At 42.3% G+C, this 17,084-nt stretch overlaps 1 protein-coding gene, 1 long non-coding RNA gene and 1 pseudogene across 2 annotated transcripts in view; 2 read left to right on the top strand and 1 right to left on the bottom strand.

The window, feature by feature from the left end:
- LOC147424538 (uncharacterized) overlaps positions 1–2,343 on the top strand; it is a 52,008-nt gene extending 49,665 nt beyond the window's left edge. Inside the window, exon 2 of the long non-coding RNA XR_015186432.1 lies at positions 1,538–2,343. This is a non-coding gene — a long non-coding RNA (uncharacterized LOC147424538). The remainder of the gene's footprint in view (positions 1–1,537) is intronic.
- Positions 2,344–2,764: 421 nt separating this feature from the next.
- On the bottom strand, positions 2,765–7,379 carry LOC147424539 (VAN3-binding protein-like). Its single transcript, XM_086500253.1, has 7 exons — positions 6,687–7,379; positions 6,468–6,569; positions 5,157–5,526; positions 4,411–4,611; positions 4,281–4,330; positions 4,094–4,151; positions 2,765–3,421 (listed from the first exon to the last, which is right to left on the bottom strand). The coding sequence occupies exons 1-7, from the start codon at positions 7,056–7,058 to the stop codon at positions 3,183–3,185; spliced, it is 1,392 nt and encodes a 463-aa protein (XP_086356379.1). The 5' UTR covers positions 7,059–7,379; the 3' UTR covers positions 2,765–3,182.
- Positions 7,380–10,132: 2,753 nt separating this feature from the next.
- Positions 10,133–10,626, top strand: LOC147424540 (uncharacterized; annotated as a pseudogene).
- Positions 10,627–17,084: the final 6,458 nt, after the last annotated feature.

Here is a 17,084-nt window from a genome sequence, read left to right on the forward strand (position 1 = left end):
GGGGTGCAGAAGGGTGAAGAACTAGGTTGAATCAGCCGGTTCTCTAACAGCTCCTCTACTTGGCCCATAATCTCTTTCTGCTGAGCCGCACTAACCCTATAGGGGGGCCTTTTTGGTGGGCTACAACCTGGCACCAAATGTATCGCATGATTCTCAAGCTTCTCTGGCGGCAACTGAGATGATAATGAATCAGAAAAACAGTCACTAAACTCTCGCAACAATACTGACCTTTCTTTATCTAACACATATAAATTTGATTGATAATTATCGGAAACATCACGTGCAAAAATCAAGTCAAGCTTTACATCAAGGATGTGAGTTTTACCCCTGTGCTGAAGGGTGATCTTCTTGTTGAAGACATCTAGTACCCCATGTATATGGACAAACCCATCAGCTCAAGTCAGGACATTGGAAGTTATTGACTTGAGAGAGCCGCCCCTTGGTGCGAGTGCAGTGGGACTTGGGGGAGTGGTTTTGGGAGGATCCTTTTACTCAGCTAATGACCTGGGGACTCCCTTTTTTCAGTATGCAGCACGGTTAGGACGTCACATACACTGAGCGTGGAGAGACACTCGTCCTGCTGCAACAGACCATTGGCAGGAGGAGGGTCTCACGACTGAGTTCTTGGTGGATTTCTGGGAGGGTGCCTAATAGCAAACCGAGGAGAGTCACTATGTTCCAGTGGTGGCTAGTTGCCCATTGAGCTACTGCAATTGGGAGTTGGTTGGTGCATAGTGGTCACTCTGTGGTATGTACTGCCTGTGGCCGTACACTTGAGACAGCGCCACCGTTTGTGGGACTGCTCCATGGCACAACAGGTTTGGCTTCAAATTCTTCGCTTGATGCCGGCACTTTCAACAACTAGCTAGTACTCTTGGGGTGCTGCAACTGGGTCCACCCTCACAGGCCCAGCGCTTTGTTTCGAGATGGCTTCGGTCAGCAGGATTATTGTGATTCAGGAGGGCTAGCCTAGACACTCCAACCCACCACAGAGCTTATACCTCAAGAGTAGAGAGAGTTGTTGGGAGCTCATCTACAACGTGACACTTTGGTTCATCTGGAGAGCCCGATGTTTCGGCATTTTTGAGGCTCGACCCGTCCCAGCGGCGGAGACTGTGCGTGACACCTGGCTGGAGCTCATCCATACACCCAGGGAACAGTTTGAGAGGCTTCAGGGCAACTCCGACTAGATGATGGTACCACCCACCAATGTGGTGGTTTTTTCCTCCCATATCTTGATTTAGCCATCATTGTACATATCCTGTTTTCTCATTGGGAGAGTCTCCCCACATTTTGATGTAGCCCTCTCTAGCAGGGGCAGTTTGTAGCGCATTGGGCAGGTTTTTAACTAATGGAAGGATTTTTTCGGGGGGGGGCGGGGGGACATTTGCTTCCCTATTTCTGTAAAGAGCGAGATTGAGTAGTGGGTCACTGGGTCACACACTCTCTTTCCCATCCTCTTCTGTAGGCCATTATGGTTTTTCACCTTGTTGAAACATGGAAACATGATTGTTATCTGTGCATAAAGATTTTACAGATTGGCAGCAAAGAGGGTTCTGAAGGGAGCCATGCTGAAACATCTCTTGGACTGGGAGCTTTGAAATAGGTCCAATGATTCGCCTGCATAGCTACCTGAAATTTTTGATGATGCAATGGATGCTCTACAGATGTATTCAGGGTGTATTATAGCGTTGACGGAATTCCTCTCAAGGATTCTTACAAGTACTGTGGTGGACAATCTAGACAGTTTATTATACTCAGACGTTGGTGAGATAGTCCAGTAACCTCGCTGTGAAGTCTGGTTGATCTGTATATCAATTTGTATGGCTGATCACAACTTGTGGAGCTTGATGTGTGGGGACCAGGTCTTTCCGTTGGCAGACAAGCCGAGTCTTGCTTTTGAGGCACTTATCACTTCATAATATTAGTGAGAGCTTATGTTGGATTGCATGTTCTGATTATGCACGTGACTATAAGCCAACTGCAAACACTTAAGAACACAAGAATGGACATTGCCAACAGTTTCAGATGAGTTGATGAGGTGATCCCAAAAGATATATGAAAGTATGTGATTTGACAGTCTGCAGGCATTGCACTATTTGCCATGAGCTTTGCTGGTGGAAAGGCCTTGTAAGGCCGAGAGGAGAGTACAATGGGCTGCCTTGGATTCCTTACGACTACCTTGTTCACTTGGAAGATAATGCCATTGTGGTGCACTGTCACCTCAGAGATGGGTTGACTGAGCCACGTTTCTTATAAAATGTCACCGTAGACTACTCAAATGGCTTGTTACTGATGAAACTCGCCAAGCAAGAATTAGCGCCTACTATTGATTATGGACCTTACCTCTGTGTTTGCAAATTTTGAATGAATTTGCTCATGTGCATAATGATTCACTATGCATTCTTGTGAGAATTTGAACGAGTAGATACAAAAGATGGAAAAAGGGGTAGGAATATTGATAGATGCCTCTAATACATTCACTCCTCGGCTGTTTAGATGCAAATTCTCTTGTCATACAATGTCATCAATGCCTTTTGTGATGTTTGGTGAAGCCAATAGGCACAGTTTGGTGGACAACAAAGCATGCATAAGTTCTCATCAATCAAGCATGGAATGCACAAAGAAGCACATGCACACTCAAGAACGTCACTGTTAAACCTATCCGTTCTTAAATTTAGAAGAGTTTTTTTTTAAAGCTACTCTATTCTACAAGGAGGCTACTTCTCCCTTCTTGAGGAACATTTGCACTGGAAGGCAGACGAGAGAAACATCAAAATTTATTTGCAGTGTGTTTACCCAATTCCATGATGATATGAACATCTGTAGTATATGGATATTTCAGCTTTGCTTGCTTTAACAGCATTGCAATGCTTGCTGTGGAAATACATGTAGGGAGGATATATCCTGATGACACTCGAAAGGCTTTATGCTCCAATGGCCCTTAGTGTCAATGTTATGAGAATGGCAGCTTCATTGCAGCCAAATCTGTGACTGCAGCTATGTTAGAACTCGTCATCATCTAATCGAGCTGCTCCTGTCCAGACCCATTTAATGCTTTATTCTCAGGATGCATATAGACAAAGATGAAAGCCACGCCTGTACACTAGACGCTTATGAAGACCACTGGGAGAGGATTACTATGAGCTCCACACCAATCCATCGTCCTGCTTCATATACCATCATTCTTCCAAACAAATACCCCTTTCAGACTTGTAACTATGTTGCTGTAGATGTTGAGAAAGTGAAAGCAAGTGCGATACACCCTCTGTCCAAAGCCGATGATCTGCCTCAGTTTTGCACTCTAACTCCATGACTCCATTATCCGTCTTTATACCAAAATACCATTTCTTCTCTCCATCACCAAGAAAGCCTCTTTCTGGCCAAGAAGGGATGTCGTTATACACATCAAGGACGAGACCTGTTGGCAAAAAAATTGCAAAATGTGAAACAAAGCTTGCACCCGCCGGCTTTGCCTAGTTTGAAATAGCAAACGTTCAACAGGAAAACACATCAAAATCAACCGTCCCATTGCTCAATTTTCCTTTCAAATAGTAGTCATGCATCATAAATGGGCAAGGATCACAATTAGGCATCACCCATGGCGAGTTCGGGAAAGACAAGCCCAAAACTCTTAAGTTGTAATAGGGAAGAGATGGAATTTCTCAGAGGAGGAAAGAATGGCCTCAGCTCATGGTTCTTGTTGGTAATGCCGCAATCCTATAACCTCATTGTATACCTCAACACAGATATCAAAGGGCCCCACACTGACATAAGAAAGGAAGATACAAGAAGTTTCTGATGTTGAACTCATCACTTGAGCCTAACAACACCATGGGGAACTTCAAGCACTTGCCACATGCATAGCTTCCATGGCTTTTAGTTTCATTCAAGCACAGGCCAACACTCAAATTCTTCCCTCCAAAGATTTGTTGTAGCATAGCATAACCCAAAACACCATCAGATTCTTCAGTATTAGCAACATAACATTTCATATTAGCCTGTTTTCTTTCAAGCAGAAGCCAGTACATTTAGTTGTTTCCGTTTTACGACCAGAATAGCATAACTAGGTGAGCACTGAGAGACGACTTACGCTTTTTGTTCTTCGTGACTGCACCACCCATGTACTTTCCCTGTGTTTTGACCACCACCTGGAAAATAACATCACAGGGGTTTGTAATCAGATCGATGATCCTAGATAAGAAATTAGAATCGATCCAAAAGCCAAAACTAAAAGCCCAGAGTTGATAACCAAGAAATACTGAACTTCAAAAGGTTACCTGAGAATCTTTGTTTAGATAGGCAAAAATTAATCTCCAATGCAACTCTCCTGTGCAGAGACTACCTATTGGTAGTGATCATTTTGGAGCTGAAAAATGAGTAAGAGGAACTGTCAACAAGACCACTCACCCTTTCGCGTCCGCTTAAGGAATTCACAGCCCTTGCTCAAGTAGTCAGAGCTGCGACAATCAGTTTCACTATCGTCAGTGACTGATTCTGAGGCAAAGTTTGTGAAGGTGTTGGTATGTTTGTGACGAGCGGTGATTGAAGCCACAAGACTCGTAGTGCCCTTAAAATCCCTTGCATTCATTGCTGCAGTATGTCTGAGAGCTGCAATAGTGTCAATGGGCACACTGATTATCAGATTGAAGTCAAAGAAGACTATGATAGGATGTCTGAAGTTCAACATGTATATTTGGCTACAGAAATGCCATTTTCCATATTGTTATGTGAATGTAAAACTGGTTTCACAGTTAACCAAGTCATGTTTTTATTGTCATTATCTTGATCAACTTTCATTAGTATCTTAAGTACTTAAGTAAGTGTTATTTAGCCATGTCATTAACTCTCGACCCTGCATCATACCCCATCCCCCACCCATCCTTTCTACATACCTTCACAAAATTTACATGACAATGAGCAAATTTATATCACAATATACGGTGAGGAAACCTCCTGAGTCCTCACAATTATAATGCGAGAAAAGTAGACCACAAACGCGCACTTGTTAACATCAAATAAACTAAGATGCCATAAGCTACTTTATCCTTATTAGCAAAGATATCATCCACACAGGCAAGCATAGAAAAAATAAGAGAACAGCAATCAATGACTCCAACAGTAAACAAGTTCGAAATCGACAAGCAAATCCATACCAGTTGCAGCAGCAGCGGTCAAGGTAATTATATCACCAGGTGTTTTGACACTCACAGCCGAGCTGACAATGGAAGACATTTGATCCCGTGCAGCCCCCATGCTCTCTGCTACCTCTACAGTGTGAGCTGCCACAAGTGCAGCAGCAGAGGCAACTGCCATGCTGGTCTTGCTTTGCTCATCTTCAGCTTCAGAGGTGGCCGCTGCTATTGCAGCTACAGCAACTGCAACACCAGCAACAGATATGGCTGCATGTACCCGTGCATTATGTGCTCGACTGGCTTCCTTCCTCTTCTCTTTCGTGTCTTTCAGCCACCGTTTTATGGAGAGTTCTCGTAATGGATTCCTTGCTGCACTGAAGCTGCGGTAAAACTGCAACACAATGGAGCTGTTAAGCTGTTTCCTCAAATAAGCTTCAAGATTCATGATACTGAAAATTTTCAAATTCAGGAGTTTGTGGGCATCAGGAAAGTAGAGAGTCAAAACGCTTCATCATTTCACCACCATTAGACTAATGTGCTGCCATTCCACAACTTTTTACATACATGGCCCTTAATTGGCTGATGGCATGCCGAGCGTTCGCTACCAGGCTTAATGGCTCCTGGTACTTAGAAGAGAAGGGGAGATAAACTCATGAGAGGCAGGAAGAACGACAAGGGACTGCTCTCTACTTTTTCGGGCTAGAGTGGGCAATCTGACTAGAGGAAAAGAACAACAAGGGTCTGCTCTCTCCGAAGAGGGAAGTGAACGAAGTGATTCTTCATTTGGTGTTTCAAAGCTACCCGCTAGTATCCTCCTCCACACAACATATTAGGCATGAGTGCCAGGAAATCTGCAATTCTGAGAGAATCTTCAAAGGTCCAACGCTACAGAATGTTGCTGAGCAGACAACATGGTTTCCTTCAACAAATCTAAACAAGCACCAGTATTATCCTGATAAACCAGTGTGAGACATTTCCCATGATACACTAGTAAAACTCTTCTTTCTTTCTTGGCACAAAGCCCAATATGTCCAACTCGCAAAATCGAATGGGTATGCTAATTGATGACCTATCAGAAATTCTCTCCTCCATTGCTGATTATTGCTAGTGAAGCTATCCTAATGACCCTGTTCCACCATTACAAGATTTTCACCACTCAAATTCAAAGTGCTGCCTATTCACACTCTAAAAGAGTGAGCGCTACGACAACACCTCTGAAAAGCAAGTAAGAGCTTTATGACCAGCCTGAACTTGGCCAGTAACTGTTTACATTGGATAACACTATCATATAAAACGAATTCTGCATATTGAAAACGAAGCAGAGAATCATACCCTGAGTTCATCGCTCAGCACGCGAGGACTATCGGGGCTGCTGCCAATGTAGTTCACAGAGCCACTGCTAAGAGATTTTCTCCTGGAGGTTGGTGTGAGGTCCTAACACATGCAAGCCACATACATGAAGTGAGGTACAGCACATTGTCTTCAAGGCCAATAAGAAGCTGGTAATAAGGAACCATTTAATCAAAGAGCAACCAAAATTCGGTCCATAACCATTTCTTCCGGATTTCCCGATGTGAACATAAAGGGGGGGACCGTAGCCGCAGGCGCTTTGGAATCAAGCACATTTTGTTGTTGCTTATTAGCTTGTTCCTCCAATGCTGCTTTTCTCCTGGCATCAAGGGCCTTGGCTACCTGCATTGCAGAAATACTCCATGATCTAGAGAGAAACTCCATGGGCTCCTGCGGAGTTTCCGGGGCTTGAAATGCAAAGCTACGCAAGGGCCTGCACATGGGAAGATCCTCCTCAATGTTCTCTAGAGGTTGTGAAAAGGGGAAGTGCAGAGAAGTCTCAATGAAGTGGGACTCATCTCTGTTAGGAATGGAGAGGCTAGTAGGAAGAGAGGAGAAATCTGTTGGTTTCATGATGTGGGTGGGCAGCTTAGCTTGCAAGGGAGAAGAACAGGGGAGGCAGCAGAGATATTAATGTAGAAAACTTACATTCGGAGAAGCCTGGGTTAAGAGCACGTGGTATTGATTCTGGCCGTGCACAGGAGTACTTGAGTGCTGATTCTTTTGGCAGAACTTCAGCATATAGATGAGTTCATGTTCTGGAACATATATAGCCTAGACTATGTGCATAATTTAGAAATGTATGTTAGAACATAGAATGCACCTCTTCTTACTTCTCTGATACTATAAGCTCAAAATTGGTCTACTAACTTTGCTCCTCTCTTTTGTTTTGGAATTTAGAATAACTCGAGTGCCACCGCGAATCAAGCTTGTGTTGTCACGCACTCACACAATCACTTTTACCGCCCCGAATCCCATGAACCAATTTGCCATCTTGTGAGCTCTTTACACTTTGCTATTTTGTTGTGAGTATTCTATGGATTTACAGCTAAGCTACTTCAGGGTATAATTGTAGGTTTTAAAGGCTGTTGTTGCCTATCATGAATCTTGAAGACTCATGTATTTTGTGGGTGCCTTTATGCAGAGTATTGTATTCTCTCCACAGTACACATCATAAACAAAAGACTTCATCAAAGGGCAATCAGAAAGCTAACATCATTTGCAAGTAATAAGACCTTGGTGGGTGTGCAGAATTGAGGGTTATTGTGACATTTGTGGATGTAGGTCTGGCTCTCTGTTGTCCTTCTGTAGAGGATCTTGAGTGGATAGTAGGCTAGGCCCAGTATATATATAGTACAAAAGGGGAGGCTGTTTTCTTCGTTGCTTTGGTGAAGGTAGGCCACCTTTGAGGCAAGGCTTCGCTCTGTGCAGAAGATCAATGGGTAGCTCGAACCTCGAAGGTTCAATGCAATGCAAAAAGTGCGCCCTTTCGGCAACGCTTGCAAAAGGGCTCTTTTCTCTCTCTCTCTCTCTCTCTCTCTCTCTCTGTGTGTGACGATGACGATGAAAGGGTTACAGGTTTCGAACCCAAGACGTCCAGAGGAGACGGCCCACCCTTTGCTAAATGTAACACGCCTCCTATTTTGACAGCCTCCTTTTCCCGCTTTCCTCTCTCCACTTTCTCTCTCTTTGGACTGTGTGGGTCAAAGAGCCTGCACATGCCACTTGTGGAATGTAGAGGTTGCGTGAAATTTTGATGTTACAAAAATTACTAGATTTGCAAAAGCCCTTGCAAAAGTACTATTTATGGACTAAGATGGCTCCCCCATAGGCCCTTTGAAAGTGCCTTTAGAGGGCACTTTTAAACTGCCCTTGAATTCTCTTTGAGGCGCCCCATAACATGTAGCTACGGGGACTCATCGCGTTACAATTATGTTGGGGGGCCTTACTTTTGCCTTTTGCATGTGCAATAGCAAGTTGCCGGTATCATCACTTACATGAACTTCATAGAACTAGAGAAGGGCCGTCATGAAGAGATTGAGAAAAATTGTGCATCGACAATCACAAGTAGGGAGAAAGAACAAAGTCGAAGCATGAGAAATAAGTTGTGCTCATGGCCTGAAGCTGGAGGCATTGTTGTGATTTTGGAGTGATACTACACAAGCTTGTTGTGTTAAATTCAGAATCTTCTGAGTTGCTCCTCGGTTCGTTGCTTGAGTGACCAACATTTTGCAAGGGTATGGGGCACCTACTTCTCAGATGAAGGGCCCTTTAAGTCAAAAAGGACCTTGCAATTGAACGCCCTTTAAGTGTGTATGGGGGAGCCCTCTAAGTTCACCATGGTCCATGGCTCCTTGCCATTTTGATGAACTGCCCATTGCAAAGCTCACAAGTGGAGTTCATTCATATGTTACGAGAAAGTTTGCTTACTAGCAGTCACTATTATCAATTTACTTATTTTGGAGAATCTTCGGCATTTACACTATTGGTGGTCTTGACAAGCCAGTAGGCCGGTTTGCTCACTCTACTGTCCTCATTGATAGTTTGTATATGGGAGTGACATATGCATGAACATGCACTTCAAACATCACATCATGAAAATTTTCACCCATGTCAACTTCTAGATAATCCACATGCGTTCATACAGGTGATGCCATCTACAAAGAAATCCTCACTTTGCATTTGTTGGAAACAACACATTGCTATTTGGCTTTGCTTGTCTTACAATCAATACATTCCAAGGGACCATGTAAACAGTGGGAATAGCCCCCAGACTAGATTTTAGATTGGCCGATGAACTGGTAATTACCGAGCTAGTTACTGTGCGATAACTGCGTAGTGAACAGTCAGTTAGAGGCCCATTTCGACAGCTATAAATAGGGGCCATTACTTCATTTGATGGGGGATTAGCTTGTGCTATCATTGTACGCCATTGTACTATGCTCTTGTGTCTAATATCATTCCTGGAGCTCATCTCGCTCTCATACTTGTTTGGCTAAGCTCAGAGCAACCCTTTGGCTAATGTTGTACTCCATTCCAGTTGTACAGATCTGAATGTAATCTAGTTCTAGTTCTAGTCTATGTGTCATTTCCATTCCAAGTGCCATTTCCATTCGAAGTGCCATTTCCATTTTCATTTCAGTATCAGTGTCTCTATCTGATCTGTTGTCTAAAGTCTGTTTGCCTGAAGTGGTTTATCTAACTCTACTAACCCAACCTGCAATAGCTATTTGAAGAGATCATCTCATTCCATTTTGGTGATCACGGTGGCTTGAGTTGACTTGCTCTTGACAATGAATCACTCTCCTAGTTGGGCTTTTGGAGTTAGTTGGATTTAATCATGTCAAGCACCAGAGTGCGACATGGGAGGAGGATTTCCAGGAGACTTACTGAAGTTCAGGATTGCATTTTTGACACTGAAACAGATTATGGATATCATACCTCTTGGAGAATAGCTCAAAGCATAGTGTAGAATGAAGAAAGGATGGGAACGAATATTGATAAAGAATTTTTTCAGAAGTAGATTGAATTTTTATCTAAATCTTTTAGGATATGCAAGTTTTTTCATTCGAGATATCACTTGAAATACCATGGTTCAACAAAATACACTACCTAAAGATCCTTCCAAAGACATTATTCTTGTTTATATGAAAAGCTCTTGGAAATATTGGATGCTATCAAGAAATGGTGACATCAATCTCTGATCTAGCATATTCAACTATGGAAGAGGTGTGATCATTGTCAGAAGAGAGGTCACAAGGTTTCTAATGTGCTGAGGATTGTCCATATTTAGTTCTTCAAATTTTACTGGATATTCAGACACAAGTCCAGAACCAATGGGTTGAAGATATCCAAGTCCAAATCATCCAAATCTGTGATTCATTGACGGATTCTGATTCCAAGCAGGGACATTAGAATGATCCAAAGAATTCTTATCCGGAGCTGCTAATGGTAGAGATGAATGTTCCACAACTAGATGAGGATTGATCACCTTTGTCATATGTTATAATGATTGGTCTTACTTGGGGAAGGAATGCGTTACAAGTATGGAATTGGATTGGGTTCTAGTTCAGTTTCAGCCCAGCAAGTCTGGGACATCAACTTGGAATTCTACGTTCCCAAGGAAGGATGATGTTTTTGAAGGCATTATTGGGATCATAACAATGGAATCCTATCTCTCGTATTATACGATGGAGGATGGACCCGTTCTATGGGTAAGGGTAATTCCCGAGCAAATGGAGACACTCATTACAGAGGAGGTGATGATAATCCACGAGGAAGGGAATGTACTCATCACGGACGAAGGAGAAAGGGTGCACAACCAATGTTAGAGGGAAGACGGTTGTGATCACCGGGGTTACTGGAAGAGACTCAACTGTCTAAGGTTGGATGTGTTGATATGGGAATTCTCAGGGTCCAGTATGCAGATAAGTGTCAGACTATGGTCAAAGAGAGCTCCCAACTTCAGGTGTATTCCAATAGCAGCTCAAAAGCAGTGATAAAGGAGCAGTCAAGGTGTGTAAGGAGATTTATCTGAGTGTTATCGGGACAAATGAACCCAAGGACCAGAAATCTCCACAGGAAAATTACTGGAAAATAAGCCTTCAGATCACTAATAGCCGACATAATCCAATTTTAGATTGGGCTAACCTGGACAATGAGCTGGACTGGTATCACAATACGGATTCAGACTTAAGTGAGTCTTTGAATCTGTTATATAGACCAGTGGACTTGAGGGTACTAGATTTCCAAGAACTAGAACCAACAGATTATCTGAATGTGATTCAAGTTCAGGCGCAAACTTCAAAGACATTAGTTGGGTCTGAAACACATAACGGTCATTGGTAAGACATAAATGACCAAATCACTAAGAGAATCTTGCAAGTAATAATTATAAGGACCAACCACTACATGAACGCCATGTCATAGACGATGTGCATAAACTGGAGGTAGGAAAGGAGTGGAGCATTCATGGCATGAGTGCGTGTAACTATGCAAAGAGTGCGCGATCCTTCACTACCCTCAGCGACTTGCGTAACTTGCTCCCTGGCGTGCGGAGCTTCCTTAGCCTTCGTCTGTGGAATCACCCTCGACACAACAACCTTCGTCGTCACTCACACCTTCTCCCGCAACTGTGGTTGTTGTTCTACCAGAAACCCCGAAGTGCTCCTGCTTCGATTCGCAAACATCAACAAGTGAGTACTCTCTCCACCCAAAACTGTTCATAGGATTCGTGTATGGGCAGACGTCAATAGGACGTGTCTAAAAAGATGCAGAACACTATAGATGACATGAATGCGCAGACAAAATAACTTTTGAGCTAAGTGACAGAAACTTCGTGCTCAAGGTCGCATCACAAGATTATGAGTGCGCGAATGAGGTGCATGTGCGGAGAGGGAGAAGGAGAGAGAGAGAGAACAATGATGTGGGTGGAGCATCTTACCACAATATGTGAGAGAGAGCCTCTTATTCTTCTATCTAGTAAAGTGTTACAAGTGATGGATGATTAGACGCCTCTAACATGTTTGATCGGGGTAAGAGGCACACTGTCTTTACTCTAACAATCTCCCACTTAAATGCGAATGTGCCAATAAGTGGTACTACTATATGACCTAGCAGTATGTACAACAGGTATAGAGAGGGATCTCGTCTCAATCTATGTCCACTGGCTCTTCCGAAGTCGATGCATGCTGCCGTATAGGATCTAGCGGTGTGCAAAATCGTATATCCCTTCTAGAATCAACATGCATACCCTACAACTATCTTGTAGTTGAAAGAGTGCGTGGTACACAGACTGCGTGTGTGCGTGGTGCGGTGTGGGAGAGGGAAGGGGAGAGACCGTGCTGTGTGGGTAGAGCAAGCCTTGAAGATACGAGGAGCTCCTTATTCTTTGGTATAAAGATTAAGGTTAGTGTGGTCAGTGGGCGGTTGGACATCGGATGTGTGGCCCTGGGCAAAGCAATCTCCCACTTAAAGGCGAATGTGCAGATAAGTGGTACTACGATATGACCTAGTAGTATGTACAAGAGAACATGTGAGAAACTCTCTCAAGGTACGTCCACTGGCTTGCTCAATCGATCTACATGCAGCCATATTGGCTCTAATGATAGGCGAGCGCGCATATCCACTCTAGAGCTTGCATGTAAATCCCACAAACAACTCTGTATGGTTTGCAAAGCTCCATGATGCATCATGCTAGTGTCATTCACCGTACAATTGACAATCGCTGCGGCAAATGCTCTGACTGGAGCTGCTAGGTTGGGCCGCAAGATTGGTAGGTCGTACATGAGACGCCCAAACGTTGAGGAAATTGGCACAAACCTAGTTGTCTCCCCTATGCTATTTGCATGCACTGCATCATCAGGACTACTCATCGCATATGGATCTGTCATCACCGACACTGGGATGGCTACGTCCCTCTCACCCATAGGCAAAACCATGTGTATAGGCATCAACTCATCAGCCTCTAGCATGAGCATATCAAAGAACTCCATGTCTGTCATCTCTGCCTGTGTCTCTAGGGTATAATAAAGAATTCCCCTTGAAAACTGAGTATAATCTTAAATAATCTCAGCCATAAACAATCGGCAACACAAACAATGCGTAAAATGCATTGAAGCTATTTGGCAATGCACAAAAATAGTCTCTCATCCATAGATGTCATACACCAAGTCAAAAGTGACTAAAGGCTCTCCAACCACAATGGAGAGATGCAAGGCGAAACCTGTGGGTCTTAATCAAAAGCGTATAAACTTGTCCGAGACCTCAATCACAGATCCACAATGGGCATACATAAACGCCAACCAAGCTCATTCCCATGAGTATCTCTTTGGACAACTCCACTTGTCTGAAACACCTGTAAGCCTGTCACTTGTGAGCTGTAATAAACTCAATCCGTATCCGCATTATATGCAAAATCATGTGCATAAATCTCTCTGAAGAAAAATCCACACAATCATAATGCGTACAAAACCGCGTCCGTATGTGTAACAATGTGGAATTCACATCCCAAAGCATCACTTGCACACACAAATGCAAGGTAAACTCTCTCTCAAATAGCACCACTATGTGACATACATAGCCAAAGATGCGAACCGCATAATGCTTTACAATGTAGAATCCAAACTGCCAAGTTTCTATATGTTGATATTGCTGCAAAAAATTCAGAGCTCAAAATTTCAAAATTCTGACATGACTGGCGTGTCTAGAACGTGCTAAAACCTTAGGATAGACTCATGGATCATATCTATCTCACTCTGTATGACGGAGATATGCAAAAAACACTATTTCGAGAGACGACAATAACAAAAACTCTTCTCTGCAAAAATTAGCAATGGCTTGTTGCACAAGCTCTATACTAGCTGAGTACACATGCCTAAACTCAGATCTGCAATCTAGGCTTCTCTTGCACTACAATCTGTGTGCACACAATGCCGACTTAGAAGCTCCAGTGTAAATGAGCAAAACCGCTGCAACCCTGCAATGCACACATAAGCTTAGCCTCAACTTTCATACCAGTTGAAAGAGTGCGTGGTGCACGGAATGCATGTGTATGCGTTGCGGTGCAGGAGAGGGAAGATGAGAGACCGTGCCGTGTGGGTGGAGCAAGCCTCCAAGATGTGAGGAGCTCCTCAGTCTTTGGTATATAAAGAATAAGGTTAGTGTGGTCATTGGGTAGCTGGACATCAAACGTCCCGCCCCGAGAAAAGGCACAAACGCCTTTACCCCAACAAAGATTAGTAAATACGTCTTCCAACACAAATAACAACACCACCTCAAACTTTGGAATTTGGAAGTGGTGGTGGAAGCCACAAAGATGCCCTTTGATGCAGAGATCATCCAAGAGGTAGAGGATACCTTCAACCCAAACAATGAAATTGATGGCAGGTCAATGGAGGTGACGACAGGAGAGTTGTCCCATGTGTTACACTTGCCCTTTTCTAAACATGCAATTTGGATGAGGTTAGCAAGTTTTTAAACGAAGATGCCTCAGCCAAAAAGAAGCGCAAAATAGGTGGACATGGCATTCCAATCGTCGCACTCGAATGCAAATCAGAGTACAAATTCATTGCTTAAGCCATTAGCCTCAAGAAAAACCTGACCTATGTTTTTGAAAAGTTATTCATTATGCTACTGACAAGAATTAAGAATCTTGAGGCTAACATTAATATTAATCAATTCTTACACAAACTGTGGACATGAAGACACAAAATTTGTTTAAAGCACGATATGCACGACAGTTTCTTTACTGGGCCACTTGCATACCAACACATGTCAATGCCAAGAAGACATGGAAGAAAGATTTGGTTGAAGATACTTGGAAGAAGCAGCTCCGTTAGTTGAGAACTTTAGAAGACCAGGAGACAGACCAGACTCCAGAAGGCAATGGTAAAGAGCTGACAACATTTAGATCTAAAAACCAGTGGCTGGGCCCCTCTGAAAAGAAATGGAAAACAACAACCTTGTTGGAACAGCTCCATGCAAGAGTGCAGACACCAACTACGGATAAGGACCAGTCTAAAAGCCCTTAAGTAGAGAAAGTAATTGACTTGGTCACTACTCCACCAGGGGACACATCGGCAACAAATAATGCCAACAAAGATAGTGGACTAGTAAGTACAACCCACGATCAGACAACTATAGGTCAGACTGCTGAAAAGGACAATGTATCTGCAAGCACATCTCAAGCCAAAAATGCTATAGTAGTGTACATACAGGTCCACCCATTCGATTGGACAGGTTACAACGATTACAGAAAGAGCCTCTAAAAGGGGGATTTCTTATGAAAAAAGTAGAACAAATATTAATGCGTTATCACACTTCTGTAACTGTTTATGAAATTGGTCAGACTAAGAGAGATACAAAGTGTAGTCTAGCTGTAGTATCACTGGAAAAGATATTTGTATCCACCAAGTCACACCAATGATAATCACTATTGGTGATAGTCACACAAGGGTAGTACTAAGCTTGAAATCTCAACAATAAAGAGTGCTCGCCCGCAAAACTTTTTGTAATGAATATAAAGGATAGGTACAATAAGCTTAGAAATAAATGCCAAAGCTTAGGAAAAGATTGTAAGCAGCTTATCTATACTATCCCCACTTGTTTACCTATGTTTAACTCAATAAAAAACAGTTTAATATTATATTAAATTATATTAAGTTATGTGGGTTCAATAAAAAAGTTTCATGCATGGGATTGTGTATGAAATAAAATATTTTATTTTCCTTTAGAGATCGGAAACTAGTTTCACATCAAAAGGCCAAAGAAATTGAACTCCCTTTTGGCATAATTCATATAATGGAATGGCCTTCATTGTTGTGAACATATGAATAAACCTTTGATAGAAATTAATCTGTCCAAAAAACGAACTCAACATTCGTTGGTGCTCTGGTCTATGGTACACTTTGAATCTTGTCCTGAGCCACTTCAATGTCATTTCTAGACATGACATGTCAAAGTAGTTGTCCCTTCTGACCATGAATATTGATTTCAAAAGGGAATAAAAAAATATATCTACATCTTTTAACTACCATCTCTAAGAAGAGGAGATACATGTCTTTAACAGATGAGAAGATTGTGAGATCATCCAAAAAAATTACCAGAAAGTTATGCAAGAACTCACTGAAGATCTCCATCATACATCACTGAAAGGTTGCTAGAGCATTACATATACAAAATGACATGACCAGATACATAAAAGCTCCCCATTCAGTAATGAATATTGTCTTTTCTCTATCTTCTGACGCTATCTTGAACTGATTATATCCACTATACCCATCCAAGAAATTGTACATATTTTTATCCAACATCATTTCTATAAATGGAAGTGAAAATGGGTTTTTTATTGTCTGAGAATTCAGTTTCCTATAATTAACACATACAATGAGTTTTCCATTCCTCTTCGAAACTACATTTATTTTTTGTCTTTTGACATTTAGAGAGAGAGAGAGAGAGAGAGAGAGAGAGAGAGAGAGAGAGAGAGCTTTAGGCCAATGAGAGAAGGGCTTCCGTTACAGAATATTCTTTTTAGAAATTTCTTTTGATTTTCTAAAATTAATTTTCTTTGAGCCACAATCTGAGGTAGCTTTCAAGTACATGTTTTTTTTACCTCAAGAAGGTCTCTTCAACCGACCCAAAGATTATTGACTTTTCTCACGACCTTCTTTTTCCTCCTATTCCCACCCCTCTCTCGTCTCACCACCTCCCTCTCCCTCCTTGTTAGCAGCAAGCTAGTACGGATACTATTTTTTGGAGCTCTTATTGTAAAAACACTTTATTATTTTTGATAAATCGAGAATATTGTAACTTCTATTTTTCAGATAAATCTTGTAATTGATGAGCCGGGACTACAAGCTTCCAGATTGTATCGACCTGTCATTACCTATATTTAGTTAGAGCTCCCAAATGATTAGTTTTGACCACTAAAAACCTTGGCTAAGGTATAAAAGACAATTTTTGTAAGTTACTATCAAGTTTTGGTTAATGAAATACACAGCGTGAGCTAACGACGCTCACTTCTCTGCTTCTTGCGCTTCCTACTTCCTCTCTGGTTGTCATATTGCAGTCGCGTTTGTTGCATTGCAACTACAGGTAAGA

The sequence above is a fragment of the Adiantum capillus-veneris genome, chromosome 25 (assembly GCF_014529385.1).
Source record: "Adiantum capillus-veneris isolate H3 chromosome 25, ASM1452938v2, whole genome shotgun sequence".
Taxonomy (NCBI): domain Eukaryota; kingdom Viridiplantae; phylum Streptophyta; class Polypodiopsida; order Polypodiales; family Pteridaceae; genus Adiantum; species Adiantum capillus-veneris.